The sequence below is a fragment of the Delphinus delphis genome, chromosome 1 (assembly GCF_949987515.2).
Source record: "Delphinus delphis chromosome 1, mDelDel1.2, whole genome shotgun sequence".
NCBI lineage: Eukaryota > Metazoa > Chordata > Mammalia > Artiodactyla > Delphinidae > Delphinus > Delphinus delphis.
The window spans coordinates 28,132,477-28,149,025 of NC_082683.1; the positions used below are offsets into that span (position 1 = coordinate 28,132,477).

General features: G+C 40.3%; 1 protein-coding gene across 1 annotated transcript in view; it reads right to left on the reverse strand.

Moving 5' to 3' along the window:
- Nucleotides 1–16,549, reverse strand: part of KIAA0319L (KIAA0319 like) — a 107,002-nt gene that overhangs the window by 66,112 nt on the left and 24,341 nt on the right. Inside the window, exon 3 of the mRNA XM_060019139.1 lies at nt 1,751–2,265. Within this exon, the coding sequence (XP_059875122.1) occupies nt 1,751–2,265 (515 nt within the window). The remainder of the gene's footprint in view (nt 1–1,750; nt 2,266–16,549) is intronic.

The following is a 16,549-nucleotide window of genomic DNA, read 5'->3' on the forward strand; positions in this document are numbered from 1 at the left end:
CTCTGTCTGCCAAGCAAGACCAGTCTCTCCCAACTTCCTGATCTTCCAATTTTCTAGGGCACCTAACCAACTTTGAAATTGTTATTCCTTCTGCCTGAATTACTCTTTGCCTGTTTCTTTTCCGAATTCCTACTTCTACTTTAAGTCTCAGCTTAAGCTTTCCTTACTTAGGGTGGCCTAACTTTACCCCTCAGTCTCAATTAGGTCTCTGTTAGATGCTCTTAGAGCACTCCACTTACCCTCTCATAATGTGCATCAAGCTTATAATTATTTATCATAAACGTCATGTCTATTTTCCTTGTCAGAGGGTAAGCTCCATTAGCGCAGGAATCATGATCTTATTTCCTATAATATTCCTAGTGCCTTGCTTTTAGTACAGGACCTGTACTGTCCTGTACAGATAGATAGTTGCAGATAGTAAATGTGTAACCAAGCCTTTGCATACACTGGATCTCCCTCCAGAATGTTTTTTATTACCTTTAAACCCCTAGTGAAATCCTCCACATGCTTCAAGAAATAAGTTAAGCATCTCAGTGAAGTCTTCCCTGTACATACACATCACCTGCCTGCTCAGGAGGATCACTTCTTTTGTGCTCCTACTGTTCGTAAATCAACTAATGCAATAATTATACACTATCATAAATACCCATCTTCATGCCTGAGTCTCCACTAGACTGTAAACTCCCTGAGGGCACAGATCATGTCTTGTTTACCTTTATCTCTCTAGCGCTTCGAAAAGTACCTGACATTTATAACAAATGTCCATAAATGTTTATGGGCATGTTGAACCTAACACTGTATCTCTAATATTGCACTGAAAGGTTTTTCCTTAATATTAAATCTGGGTTCCAATTCTAACTTTGTTATTCATTAGCTGTATGATCAAATTGTTTAACCTCTTTGGGCCTCAGTTTCCTCACTAGTAAAACGGGGCTAATAATACATACTTGGAAATATTGCTATGAGAATTAAACAAAATGACATAATATAACGATTAGCACACACAGTGCCTAGCATGCAGTAGCCTCCCTAGTATGGCTTCAACTTGATAGAGACAACTAGGACAAAACAAATACAAAAATAAGTCACAGCAATCAAGGGAGAACGAGCACAGAGTGAGTCATTCCTTTTAATCATTCGCCCAGGAAGATCAACAATGAAGAAACATAATAAGCAGAATAAACTCTACCGGTGGTATCTCCCTTGGCATACAAAGCTTGGTAAGAATTCACCCGAGACCTCTTGGCTAATGGCCACATCCAGCTCCCCAGCCCGGCAGGTCAGGTCTTCATCTGCAATACCAGGCATGGTTACTTCAGAGTGGAATAGAAACTACCTCCTAAGGAATGTGTTTACAGGAGGGAGATGGGGGAGGAGGAGGAGAACTTGACTGCAACTACATCAATCAAGTGTTCCGCAATCTGGCAGAAAACACTGCAGAACTGTTGGTGGAGACTAACACCCACACAACTGCACTCACCTGTAGCCAAGAGCCAGCTGAGACGAGATAATGAGCAGCTTTCTGCTTTTACCAAAACAGTGGTCAGACTGTCAGAAAGAACGTCTCTGAGGTCAAATTACCTTGAACATCTGGGCAGCAGCACCTACTAAGATGACGCCAAGCAGCTTTATACATACACTCCTCAGCCTAGGAGCACCGCCCACAAGCACCAGCTTCATAGCTCATGTATGTGCCAAATGTGAAAGCAGATTAAACAGCTTCTTTGCTCCTTATTCATAATATGCTTACCTCTGCAGAGCTAGTGGTATTCAGATCACCTCGCTCATTCATTTTAGAAGGCTGTGTCACTGTAGCTACTTCTTCACTGGGACTCTCTCTCTTCCGAAGCTTCCTGATGAAGCTCTGCTGGTCACTGGAAGATAAAGTAGGTCTGAGTGGAGTTCTGGGTGGGCTCTGCCTCCTCCAAGATACCCTGCTCCAAGCTAGCCCCAGAATATGTGGTACATCATCTTCAGGTAGAAAGTCCAGGTCATCTGCAGTTTGGAATTTTTTTAAAAACACCAGCACAGAATTGGAAGAGTCTGTCCTAAAAGCCTGGCAGCTCTGGGGCCTGCTGCAGTCTGCCTGAATGCACATCCCTTCTAACCACCAAAAGGCATGACAGGCGGAGTCCTGGCAGCAGGCAGCCCAACATGTCTGCAGAGAGGGGGTTCCTTCAAGAAGCCAGAGGTGATTTTCTCCCCCAGATCTCAGGCCAACTCCAAACTGTGTCTTCGCCTGCTGGCACCTGCTCTCCTTGGCATCTAAAAACAAAGAATGAAAACATTTAAAAATGAAATAAAAACAGAGACTACAGCTCTGTAAAGAGTCCTGAATTCTAACATTTGAGGCTGTTTTGAAGATTGGTTTTTAAGAGGGTGGGAAAGCTGTCTAGTAAGTGGAATAAAAGACACAAAAGAGAGAGTTTTTTGGCTCAGGATATTTTAGCTTGTAGAAGTACTGCTCCACATTCATCACTGGCTCCCCTCCTCAATGAGTCCCTTGCATGTAGACCTTTTAAACAGAACTCCAGTTCTTGAAACAGAAAAAACAAAACAAAAGAGCTCTTCTGATGGAAGTGTACTGAAGGATGGGGGCAGAGTCCCACCACTTGACCTCACATTCACCTCCAAGGCATTTCTCAGGGACAGTATGAAGATTATGGGACCAGAAGAGCAGCCAGCTGAAGAAGATGGAGTACTCTGCCCACTGAACTGGCAGCAACACAAACTGAGTACTCTTGATCTACTGCAGGATTCAGGTTCATCCATTCTCTAATCAATGGTTTACCAAAGTCAGGTGGTTTTGCATATCACAGCATCAACCAGAGCAGTAGTCAGTCAAGCTTACCAAAAATTTTAATCATGAGAGGTACTCTGCTAGAATGAACTTCTAAGTTCTAAGCCGTGTCATAATAAGAAATATTGGAGGCTAACACAACATTGTAAAGCAACCATAGTCCAATAAAAATTAATTAAAAAAAAGAAAAAGAATAAAGGAATAGAAGTACAACAGTGACGTACTGTGGTTAACCTAGATAACATGGTCCAAAATTCCGGCTAACGTCGCTTACAGATAAACTTTTGAGCCATTGAATGTTTTCAGGCATGGTATTGATTTTCCTGAAATATCACCTCATTTCTGTTTTCTTAGATGAAATAAAGTCAAAGCGTGTTATGAATTAAAGTTTTTATACAGAGTTCATTTTAAGGTCTTAGTTATATAGGTGTCTGTAACCAACTATGGTCAGGGTTATACAAAGCCAGAACCAGGATGAGGCAAGAGAGATGCCTCAGGCACACTCTTAGAGTGCTCACTCTTAGAGTCATGAAGTACTCACTCTTAGAGTCATGTAAGTGCAGGGCTGGTCTACCCTCACCTTTTTTTTTTTTTTTAATATTTATTTATTTGGTTACGTTGGGTCTTAGTTGCAGCATGCGAACTCTTAGCTGCTGCATGTGGGATCTAGTTCCCTGACCAGGGATCGAACCCCGGCTCCCTGCATTGGGAGTGCAGAGTCTTAGCCAGTGGACCACCAGGGAAGTCCCAGCTTACCCCCATCTCGAGAGTGAGTGTTTCCTGAAATTTCATACCCTAGGTACCTCTTTCTTCACCCTAGCCCTAGACCTGGGGTTATAACATAAAAATTTATTGTAGAATTACATATAGAAAATATGTAGTAGAATCAAACCACTGAATAGATGGATAGTCATGTCTGCATGTACACATAACTGAAAAAGGGCTATGACTGACTAAAGCAACAACTGGATAATCTGCCAAAGCCATCGTGACTCCCAGGAAACAATTACTAAATGTGGACACCAGTCAACTGAGAGATAAGAGAAAAACAGGCGGCCTTCTGGATTATGGAGTCAAGCACTATGGAAGCCAATCTGCCACTGTTCTTTCTTTCTTTCTTTTTTAAAATTTATTTATTTTTGGCTGCGTTGGGTCTTCATTGCTGCATGCAGGCTTTCTCTAGTCGCGGCGAGCGGGGGCTACTCCTTGTTGCAGTGTGCGTGCTTCTCATTGCGGTGGCTCCTCTTGTTGTAGAGCAAGGGCTCTAGGTGCGTGGGCTTCAGTAGTTGTGGCATGTGGGCTCAGCAGCTGTGCTCGCAGGCTCTAGAGCACAGGCTCAGTAGTTGTGGTGCACAGGCTCAGCTGCTCTGTGGCATGTGGGATCTTCCCAGACCAGGGATCGAACCCGTGTCCCCTGCATTGGCAGGCGGATTCTTAACCACTGTGCCACCAGGGAAGTCCCTGCCATTGCTCTTTAAACAAAAAGAGAGAAACATGGGCACCAACCTAACATCAGACAAGACAATTTAGAGGCCAGAAAAAAACAGAACTTACTTAAGAAAAGATGAATAAATAGAAACTATGAAAAAAATGAAGTTACCAAGAGCTATGGAAATGCTCCTCATTTCCTCATCCACTTTCCTAAGCAATAACCAATGGTATGAATCTTGGTAACAGCTGAGTCTACAGAGTTTGTTGAAATCAGTAAATTGTTACATCAGTAACTACTTTCAGTTACCTTTATATCAACTTTCCATCATTCTTCTCAGAAAGTCTCTCATATTTAATATAGTGAAAAGGTCCACAAAGATGAAAATAGCTTGCAGTTTTCTATAAGCCACTATTTTATTTAAATTTTTTTAATGTACTGTAACCTCCACTTCTGCCCTTGAAGGAGAAATTGCCATAGGACTTGCTTTTCTACCATGAGAAACTAGAAAACTAGACAAAATATATGAAACAATTGTTTTTGGACACTGAGCAACATGTGGTCTGGGGCTGTGATCCCAGAGAGAAAGGAAATAAACAAGGGTGAGCCCTAGGACCACCTTGGCTTTCCGTTTACAGGATAGGCATGCTGCAGACTGCGTAACAGGAAGAACCCAAGCAGAGTAGCGTGGTCTTGCTGAGTTGAGGAAACAGAGTTCAGGGTGACTATGATAGCTAGAGACATACCGGAAAGGAGGAAGCTACACAGAGAAAGACCTCCAGACAGCTGGACAGTGGTTCCCTGGTATAATACTAATTTACACCAAGTGTAGGTTAAAACTGCATGAAAGTTTAGAAAGTATTTTGAACTAAATGAAACTGAAAACAGAACATGTTAAAATTAGTGGGATGCAGTTAAAGCAACGTTTAGAGGGACATTTATAGCTTTAAATGCTTATTTTGGAAAAGAAGAAAAGTCTAAAATCAATGATCTAGAAAGACACATAGGGAGAATGCCATGTGATGACAGAAGCGGAGATTGAAATGATACAGCTGCATGGCAAGGAAAGTCAAGGACTGACAGTGATCACCAGAAGCTAGGAAGAGTCAAAGAAGGATTCTACTCAGAGTCTCAGAAGGAACCAACCCTGCCAACACCTTGATTTTGGACTTCTAGCATCCAGAACTATTGGTCTAAGCAGTGTTCTCTGCCCTTGCATGGAAGAATACTTCAGAAGACAGATGGCTCCAAGACTACCAAGAGCCTGGATCTAGGGATCCTTGACATTTGGGGATGAGGCTATGGCCTCTACCCAGATTGAATGAAGATACCTGGATGCCATTCAATGGACATGTACAGAGATATGATGTTGGAAATCTATAGGAATCTGTTGTTATGGGGCCTTTCTCTCTTTCAAACCAAAATTAATAGCCCAACTGGAGCAAGGGGCAGAGCCCTGGATGGAAGTGTGAGAAGTTCCACCAGGTACCTGTGCAGTCCAGGTGTACTGATTCGAAACAAAGATGTCAGCCCTAAAGCAAAATACTTCTGAACTGTCTGCTCTGAAAGGGCAAACAAAAAGTGTCATAGTTGATATAGGCCTGAAGTGGGAGGACAGAAGCTCCATAGAGAAGTAGTACTATAATGTAGGAAAGTCTTCAAATTCCTCCTTTATTAGACACCAGAGATATCATACTGGTAAGAAATCCCATAAACATAAACAATGTTTGATAGCCATTATGAGCAGCTCATTTCTTTTAATCATCATAAAATTCACATAAGAAAACAACTTTATAGATGTACTGAATGTGGGAAATTCTTCAAGAAGCACTCAACAATTATTAATCATTAGAGAATTCATTCTAGAGAAAAACCCTATAAATGCAATGCATGTGGAAAAGCTTTCAGAAAGAACTCTATCCTTTTAGGTCATCAGAGAATTCAGACCAGTCAGAAATCCTTACAAATGTAAAGACTGTGAGAAAGTCTTTGCTCAGAAGGTAGCCCTTACTCATCATGAGAGAATATATAGTGGACAAAGGCCTTTTGTATGTAATGAATGTGGGAAAGCTTTCAGGGATAACGCAACTGTGTTGGAACATAAGAAAATCCATACTGATGAGAAACCATACTGGTATGATGAATGCAGAAAAGGCTTTAGGAAGAGCTCAACTCTTATTACTCATCAAAGATGCATACAGGAGAGAAACCCTATAGCTGTAGTAAATGTGGAAAATCTTTCAGGTATACATCCTTTGCTGGACATCAGAAGACTCATAGTGGACATAAACCCTACTGATGTAATGACTGTGGGAAAGCCCATATGAAGAGCTAGCTCAGTTTTTATTGGACATCAGAGAAGCCATACCAGAGAAAAGTCTTGTAAACAAAATTAATATAGGAAGACTTTTCCCCAAAGTTCAGCCCTTAAACAACATAAGATAATTCATAGCAAAGAAAGAGCCATGAAATGTAGTTATTGTGGTAAATCACATAGAAGTAGTTTATTCCTTCTGAGCATCAAAGAGAAGACATTCAATAAATTATACATCTAACAAAAATATTCTGTATACCTCTATCCTGGAGAACTTCCCACTTGTGAGGACTTCATTATAGTAATAGTTTGTACTGTAAAATATTTGAAGAACCTAAATGTCTATCAATATAGAAATAGTTACTACAGAATACTATACAGCAAGTGAAAAGAATTAGGTAGAGTTCTGTATACAGCCAAAGAAATATCCCCATGATACCTTGTTAAGTTAAAAAAGCAAGTTGCAGAAAATTTATATATTATGGTCTTATTTATATTCTTTAAAATGAAGCTTTTTTGTTTGTAGATATATGCATTCAAAAAGATCTGGAAAAATAAAGGCCAAACTTTAACAGGAAAAAAAACAATGATCTTATGCTTTCATCATAAAAGACAGAAAAAAAAAAGAGTAAAATATATCCAAGATAAGCAGAGAAAGGTAAAGATAAGCGTAACCACTGAAACAGAAAACAAACAAAAAACAACAGAGAAAAATCAATGAAACCAAAATCTAGTTGTTTTTGAAAGGTCAATAAAACTGATAAAGCTCCAGTCAGACTGATGACAGAAAAAAAGAGAAAAGTTACAAATTGACAATATCAGGAATGAAAGAAGGGTTACCATTACTGATTTATTAAACCAGGGGAGCCAACTATGGCCCAAGGGCCAACTCCAGCTGCTGCCTATTATAGTAAATAAAGTTTCACTGGAACATAGTCACATTCATTTATTTATGTATTACCTATGGCTGCTTCTGTTCTAATGGCAGAGTTAAGTACCTGCAATAGAGTTATCTTAAGACCAGTAAAGCCTAAAATATTTACTATCTGGCCCTTTAAGAAAGTTTGCCAACCCCTGGTGTAAGAGAATATACTTTTGTTTGACTTACTATTTACTACTGAGTAGAGCCTAAATTTAGATGTTAACTTATAGAAGAGATAAGTTCCAAATGACTTTGATTTTTATAGAGATGCAAATTATTTCTGTCTGGTGTGAAAGATAACCTCAAAGCTTTAACTAATAAGGAGCCCTTACTTCCCATCTAGCTATTATCCTTATCTCCTTACTCATTCATCCATTCAAAAAAAATTTTTTTTTAGCTTTTTTTTGGCCGCACTGAGCAGCATGTGGGATCTTAGTTCCCTGACCAGGGATTGAACCCGAGCCCCCTGCAGTGGAAGTGCGGACCCTTAACCACTGGACCGCCAGGGAAATCCCCAACAAATATTATTGAGCATCTGTTCCATGCTAGGTATCTCTTTGATGGAGCTTATAATTTAGATGGGGGAGACAGTGATTAAACAGACATAATAAACATAGAACTACAAACTTAATGGAGTGCTATGAAGGAAAGAAATTCAGTCTTTACAGAATAAAGGTAGCTAACTTTGGAACTTATTTATCAGATACATTATCATATATGTGACATGATATCAAACATAGTTACTGTACATTGTTTGATGAAAAATATTGGAAATAACTTACACATCCCTCAACAGAGAACTGGTTAAACAAACTAAGGAAGATTTATGCAGTTGCTGGGATGAATAAGGCCACTCTCTATAGTCCTGATATGAAATGATGTCCAGGAAACATTAAAACATTATGTGGAAAAAGAAAGGTGCATAGCAGTGTGTACAGTATGCTACAATTTGTGTGTGGGGAAAAAAGAATACAATTTGTGTGTGTGTGTGTGTGTGTGTGTGTGTGTGTATGCATAGACTATTTTTGGAAGAATATTCAAGAAACTGGCATGGTTGCCTTTAGGAGGGGAAACTAGGTAGATGAGAGACTTGTTTGTTCACTAAATACCCTTTTATACCTTTTGAATTTGTACAATGTATATGTATTATATCTGGAAAAATAAATTTTAAAAATATTAAAATTTTCAATGGTTTCACTCCCTTGAATGAATCAAAATCCTTAACATAACCTAAAAAGATCTTGTATGATCTGGACCCTGCCTACCTTTCTAGCCCCACCTTATATCATGCTCTCCCTCCTTCATCATGTTCCACCACCAGACTTCATTCATTCTTCAAATGGACCACGCTCCCTCTCCTAACTGGGCTTTGTACATGCTGCCCCCGCTATTTGGAATTTTCTTGCCTCCTTTCCTTAACCAGTTAACTCCTCATAGGAGGTTGCAGTTCAACCATCATTTCCTCAGAGAAGAAATGTTAAGACAGGTCTTAACTCCATGCTAAGACAGGTCTCTCTAGTACACCCTTTGGGTCCTGTTGCCTCTCTCCTTCAAAGTAATCATAGCACTTATAAAGTTACATGTATTTGTGTGATCATCTGTTCAATGTCCTTCCCCCACAGCTTCACTGTAAGCTCCAGGATGACAGGACCACATCTGGCTCCCCCCCCCACCACTGTATCTCCAATTCTAGCATAGGACTCGGCACATTACATTGTAGGTGATCAAAAACGCTTTTTGAATGAATGCACAAATAAATGCATGTATGCATGAAGGAAGTATTGAAAGAATGAACAAAGGAACTGTCAGATGGCCAGGTACTGAGAGGGTCATACTGAAGACATCCAGGCTGATGGCAGGATTTATTTTTTATTATTATTATTATTTTGGCTGATTGGGTCTTCGTTGCTACGTGCAGGCTTTCTCTAGTTGCAGCAAGCAGGGGCTGCTCTTCATTGTGGTGGCTTCTCTTGTTGTGGAGCATGGGCTCTAGGCGTGCAGGCTTCAGTAGTTGTGGCTTGCAGGCTCAGTATTTGTGGCACACGGGCTTAGTTGCTCTGCGGCATGTGAGATCTTCCTGGACCAGGGCTCGAACCCATGTCCCCTGGATTAGCAGGCAGATTCTTAACCACTGCGCCACCAGGGAAGCCCTGATGGCAGAACTTTGAAAAGAGACGAGGCCCATATGCCACAATAAATGAGAGAGGGTGAATGACAGTTGGTAGGTGAGTAATGATTAGGGGTAAGAAGTGTTATAAACCTCAAAAAGAAGAAGTTTTTACATGGAAGTGGAGGAGTAATGTTCAAGAAATGACAGTGAGGAGTCAGATCCACCTCCAAACTCAGAGGTAAATGGGATATGGGAGAATGAGCAACCACTGCCTGCAGGCTAGAGAGAAATATGTATTTCCCCAAGAGAAAGCCAGGTCTCAGAACATTCTCTCTATCCAATGTCCTGACTGACGAATTAGAGTATAGAGAGGGTTTAGTAACTCAGTGGATTCTTGTCACAGTTAAAAAGTTAGGAAGGGAGGGGTGGTAAGTGCCAGTGAGTTGAAAAGCACAAATTTATATGGGAACGTCAAATCAGACTCACACAAATCGTAATGGTTAAGGCACTCCACAGCAAGAAAGAAAGAAGATGGAAAAATATGATGAGGAACTGATGACAGGAATGGCTGCCTATCCATCCTTGGTGTGAAAGCTTTCAGGCAAGTTACGGAGGATGTCTTACCAATGGAATGCGGGGGAGAGGGGAACATATTTAGACTCCAGGGAAATGGTCAAGGGGATTTATGGAGATTACAAGGTCGAAGAGAAGGTAGCAAAAAATTCTAATTCCCTAGTTGTTACTAGCAGCTCTGGTTAAATTAAGATCTTGAAAGAGGAGGAGATAAAAGCAGGTGGGGAGGACTTCTTTCGCTTCCATGGCTCCGCAAAGAATGTCGCATAAGCTATACAACTATCTGGTAGTATAAAAGAGAAATGTTTCATAACCCAAACATTCTCCCTGCTTTGTGAGGTGACCTGGAAGCCTCAGTTACAGATCTCATCCACTACTCTGGGCTGGAGAGAACATATTCAATGAGGGAAGGAACAACCTGCGGGTTCATACAGGATGTTCCAGACTCTCCCTACTTCACTTATACCTCTTGATTTCCATATTCTTAAAAGTATTACTGGGCTTCCCTGGTGGCGCAGTGGTTAAGAATCTGCCTGCGAATGCAGGGGACACAGGTTCGAGCCCTGGTCTGGGAAGATCCCACATGCCGCGGAGCAGCTGGGCCCTTGCACCACAACTACTGAAGCCCGCGCGCCTAGAGCCCGTGCTCCGCAACAGGAGAGGACACCGTAATGAGAAGCCTGCACACTGCAACGGAGAGTAGCCCCCGCTCGCCACAACTAGAGAAAGCCCGCACGTAGTAACGATGACCCAACACAGCCAAAAATAAAAATTAAAAAAATGTATTAGTGGGCTTCCCTGGTGGCGCAGTGGTTGGGAGTCCACCTGCCGATGCAGGGGACATGGGTTCGTTCCTGCCCCGGTCCGGGAAGATCCCACATGCCACGGAGTGGCTAGGCCCATGAGCCATGGCCGCTGAGCCTGTGTGTCCGGAGCCTGTGCTCCGCAACGGGAGAGGCCACAACAGTGAGAGGCCCATGTACAGAAAAAAAAAAAAAAAAAAAAGTATTAGTAAAGCTTAGTAATGGGTAAGATCTCTGATTCTTATGAGTCTTATCTTGACAATCTGATCCTTTGTATTAGCTCAAAGGAATAGAGCCTGGGAGAGAACAGATGATCAGAAGCACTTATATCTTCAACAGTGACCAGGAATAACTGATGAGGAACTGATGACAGGTAATGTCTGGGGGAGGTTAGCTGGCTTCAGTGTTGCTAAAAAAATTAATCCCAATAGTTCCCAATAAGGGGAGGAGGTACTCTGATCTGTTAGTTCGTATGTTCAGTTAATGGGAATTTGAGGGTTTTTTTAAATTAAATGTTATTTAATGTTGCTCCATTATGTGTTCAATAACAAAAATGCGGGAGAGGGAGCAGTTCTTTTTCATCTATTCAGTGGATCATAATTCTTCCTCTTAGATTAAAAGACAAGGGTTCTAGTTTCAGCTCTAGATCTATCATTTACTAGTAATTTAACCTCTGAAAAGTAATTTAACTTCTCTGAGATTCAGTTTTCATTATTGTTACTCTTGAGAAAAAGGATGCATTAGAGGAGGAAGCAGGGAAGCAGTGGAAGAGTCAATATTGGATTCTACAAGTAACTTGGATAAAAGGTAAGATGAAAATAAGCTCCAGTTTTAGATCAGTTCCTCTCCTGCCCACACGGCCATAGCCTGGCTCTGCTCCCAGGGCCTAAACAAAAGTAATACTAAATCCTTATACCAAAAAGGGCTTACGGTTGGTAGAATCTTAGACTTTTCCTTTGGGAAAGTCTAGAACTCACTGTTAGTAGGAGCACACAGAAAGCTTACCCAGGGTGAAAACGAAGGCAGAGCCAATCCCTTTCTTTCTAAAGTCTTGACAAAGCAGAGAATACAGGTCTCTCATATGAATTACCTGAAGGATCCCCAAAACAGGAGGCTCTGGAACTAACAATGCTTACTTAACATTACCACCTCTCAAAAGATAGAATTCTAATAATCTGGCACAAAATCTAGACCAGGTTTCATAATTCCAAGCAGCAGAGTAGAAAAGCCTATAGAATATAAGAATTACTGCCAGAAGGAAATTCATCAAATACTTTTAGAAAGCTGTGAACAACTCTGGAAATATTTAGACAGTGCTGTTGCCTCCAGCATTCTTAAATCTCAGGTAACAAGCTTGACTTCTCCAGCTAACTTGGAAACTGTGCTGGCTGGCAACCAAGAAGGAAGTAGAGACAGAATGCCTGCTATCTTAGGAACTATACAGTTAAGGTCATTTGGGAATTCATACTTTAACCAAATTCATCAAATGGTATCCCAGTGGGAGGTCTGAGATGGTGGGAATGGGAGTAGAGAGAATGCCCCACTGGTATTATCTGAAAAAAAAAAGCAGCTGATAAATCTCCTGGGAACTGGGGGTGGGGGGTGCAGGGGGAACCAAGTTTCTGTGGAAAACTATACACGGTTAGGATATTTTATAGGCAAAATTTGCACGTACTTTTTTCTTGGGGGGGTGAATTGCATTTTTATTTTCAATTAAGGTATCAAAGCACTTCCACTGATTATGAATATAGGCAATAAATCACAGTAGTATCAGATGTGTGACTTTGTCACCAAGGGAAACCATAGATGTTCTCGTGTTCCAATTGTCACATCTCAAAATAACATTAAAATTACAGTAGTTATCAGACCTAAAGCTACATCTTTTTTGTTATTACTAGAGCACACATACTGCTATATCACAAATTAGGCCTTTGAATATTATGCTAACTGTATATGACAAATTGGTTAATTTTCTGTTTTCATTAACTCTTTTTCTTTTATTGGAGTATAATTGCTTTACAATGTTGTGTTAGTTTCTGCTGTACAATGAAGTGAATCAGCTATATGTATACATATATCTCCTCCCTCTTGGACCTCCCTTCCACCCATCTCCCATCCCACCTATCCAGGTCATCAGAGCACCGAGCTGAGCTCCCTGTGCTATACAGCAGGTTCCCACTAGCCACCTATTTTACACATGGTAGTGTATATATGTCAGTCTTAATCTCCCAATTCGTCTACCCCCTCACCTCCCTGGTGTCCACATGTCTGTTCTCTATGTCTGCATCTCTATTCCTGCCCTAGAAATAGGTTCATCTGTACTATTTTTCTTTTTAAAAATTTCTCTGTCTACCTATCTATTTATTTATGGCTGCGTTAGGTCTTTGTTGCTGCATGTGGGCTTTCTCTAGTTGCAGTGAGCAGGGGCTACTCTTCGTTGTGGTGCACGGTCTTCTCACTACGGTGGTTTCTTCCACTGCGGAGCACAGACTCTAGGAGTGCAGGCTTCCATAGTTGTGGCACGCAGGCTCAGTAGTTGTGGCTCGTGGGCTCTAGAGCGCAGGCTCAGTAGTTGTGGAACATGGGCTTTGTTGCTCTGCAGCATGTGGGATCTTCCCGGATCAGGGATCGAACCCATGTCCCTTGCATTGGCAGGCAGATTCTTAACCACTGCACCACCAGGGAAGTCCTGTACTATCTTCCTAGATTTCACATATATGCATTAATATACAATCTTTGTTTTTCTCTTTCTAACTTACTTCACTCTGTATGACAGACTCTAGGTCCATCCACATCTCTACGAATAACCCAATTTCACTCCTTTTTATGGTTAATATTCCATTGCATATATGTACCACATCTTCTTTATCCATTCATCTGTCATTGGACATTTAGGTTGTTTCCATGTCTTGGCTATTGTAAATAGTGCTGCAGTGAACACAGGGGGTACATGTGTCATTCTGAATTATGGTTTTTCTCAGGGTATATGCCTAGTAGTGGGGTTGCTGGGTCATGTGGTAGATCTATTTTTAGTTTTTTAAGGAAGCTCCATACTGTTCTCCATAGTGGCTGTATCAATTTACATTCCTACCAACTGTGCAAGAGGGTTCCCTTTTCTCCACACCCTCTCCAGCATCTACTGTTTGTAGATTTTTTGATGGTGGCCATTCTGACTGGTGTGAGGTGATACCTCATTGTAGTCTTGATTTGCATTTCTCTAATAATTAGTGATGTTGAGCGTCTTTTCATGTGTCTCTTGGCCATCTGTATGTCTTCTTTGCTGAAATGTCTATTTAGGTCTTCCGCCCATTTTTTGATTGAGTTGTTTATTTTTTTGATATTGAGTTCCATGAGCTGTTTGTATATTTTGGAGATTAATCCTTTGTCCGTTGCTTCATTTGCAAATATTTTCTCCCATTCTGAGGGTTGTCTTTTTCTCTTGTTTATGGTTTCCTTTGCTGTGCAAAAGCTTTTTTTTTTTGGTAGGTTCCCTCTATGCCCACTTTCTGGAGAGTTTTTACCATAATTGGGTATTGAATTTTGTCAAAAGCTTTTTCTGCATCTATTTAGATGATCACATGGTTTTTATTCTTCAATTTGTTAATATGGTGTATCACACTGATTGATTTGCGTATATTGAAGAATCCTTGCATCCCTGGGATAAATCCCACTGATTATGGTATATGATCCTTTTAATGTGTTGTTGGATTCTGTTTGCTAGTATTTTGTTGAGGATTTTTGAATCTATATTCATCAGTGATATTGGTCTGTAATTTTCTTTTTTTGTAGTATCTTTGTCTGGTTTTGGTATCAGGGTGATGGCGGCCTCACAGAATGAGTTTGGGAGTGTTCCTTCCTCTGCAATTTTTTGGAAGAGTTTGAGAAGGATGGGTGTTAGCTCTTCTCTAAATGTTCGACAGAATTCACCTGTGAAGCCATCTGGTCCTGGACTTCTGTTTGTTGGAAGATTTTTAATCACAGTTTCAATTTCATTACTTGTGATTAGTCTGTTCATATTTTCTATTTCTTCCTGGTTCAGTCTTGGAAGGTTATACCTTTCTAAGAATTTGTCCATTTCTTCCAGGTTGTCCATTTTGTTGGCATAGAGTTGCTTGTAGTAGTCTTTTAGGATGCTTTGTATTTTTGCGGTGTCTGTTGTAACTTCTCCTTCTTCATTTCTAATTTTATTGATTTGAGTCCTCTCCCTCTTTTTCTTGATGAGTCTGGCTAATGGTTTATCAATTTTGTTTATCTTCTCAAAGAACCAGCTTTTAGTTTTATTGATCTTTCGCTATTATTTTCTTTGTTTCTATTTCATTTATTTCTGCTCTGATCTTTATGATTTCTTTCCTTCTGCTAACTTTGGGTTTTGTTTGTTCTTCTTTCTCTAGTTCTTTTAGGTGTAAGGTTAGATTGTTTATTTGAGATTTTTCTTGTTTCTTGAGGTAGGCTTGTATAGCTATAAACTTCCCTCTTAGAACTGCTTTTGCTGCAACCCATAGGTTTTGGATTGTTGTGTTTTCATTGTCATTTGTCTCTAGGTATTTTTTGATTTCCTCTTTGATTTCTTCAGTGATCTCTTGGTTATTTAGTAATGTACTGTTTAGCCTCCATGTGTTTGTATTTTTTATGTTTTTTTCCCTGTAATTCATTTCTGATCTCACAGCGTTGTGGTCAGAAAAGATGCTTGATATGATTTCAATTTTGTTAAATTTACTGAGGCTTGATTTGTGACCCAAGATGTGATCTATCCTGGAGAATGTTCCATGCGCACTTGAGAAGAAAGTGTAATCTGTTGTTTTGGGATGGAATGTCCTATAAATATCAATTAAATCTATCTGGTCTATTTTGTCATTTAAAGCTTCTGTTTCCTTATTTACTTTCATTTTGGATGATGTCCATTGGTGTAAGTGAGGTGTTAAAGTCCCCCACTATTATTGTGTTGCTGTCGATTTCCTCTTTTATAGCTGTTAGTGGTTGCCTTACGTATTGAGGTGCTCCTATGTTGGGTGCATGTATATTTATAATTGTTATATCTTCTTCTTGGACTGATCCCTTGATCATTATGTAGTGTCCTTCCTTGTCTCTTGTAACATTCTTTATTTTAAAGTCTATTTTATCTGATATGAGTATTGCTGCTCCAGGTTTCTTTTGATTTCCATTTGCATGGAATACCTTTTTCCATCCCCTCACTTTCAGTCTGTATGTGTCCCTAGGTCTGAAGTGGGTCTCTTGTAGACAGCATATAGGTGGGTCTTGTTTTTGTATCCATTCAGCAAGCCTGTGTCTTTTGGTTGGAGCATTTAATCCATTCACGTTTAAGGTAATTAGCGATATGTATGTTCCTATGACCATTTTCTTAATTGTTTTGGGTGGGGTTTTTTGTAGGTCCTTTTCTTCTCTTGTGTTTCCCACTTAGAGAAGTTCCTTTAGCATTTGTTGTAGAGCTGGTTTGGTGGTGCTGAATTCTCTTAGCTTTTGCTTGTCTGTAAAGCTTTTGATTTCTCCATCGAATCTGAATGAGATCCCTTCTGGGTAATCTTGGTTGTAGGTTCTTCCCTTTCATCACTTTAAGTATATCATGCCACTCCCTTCTGG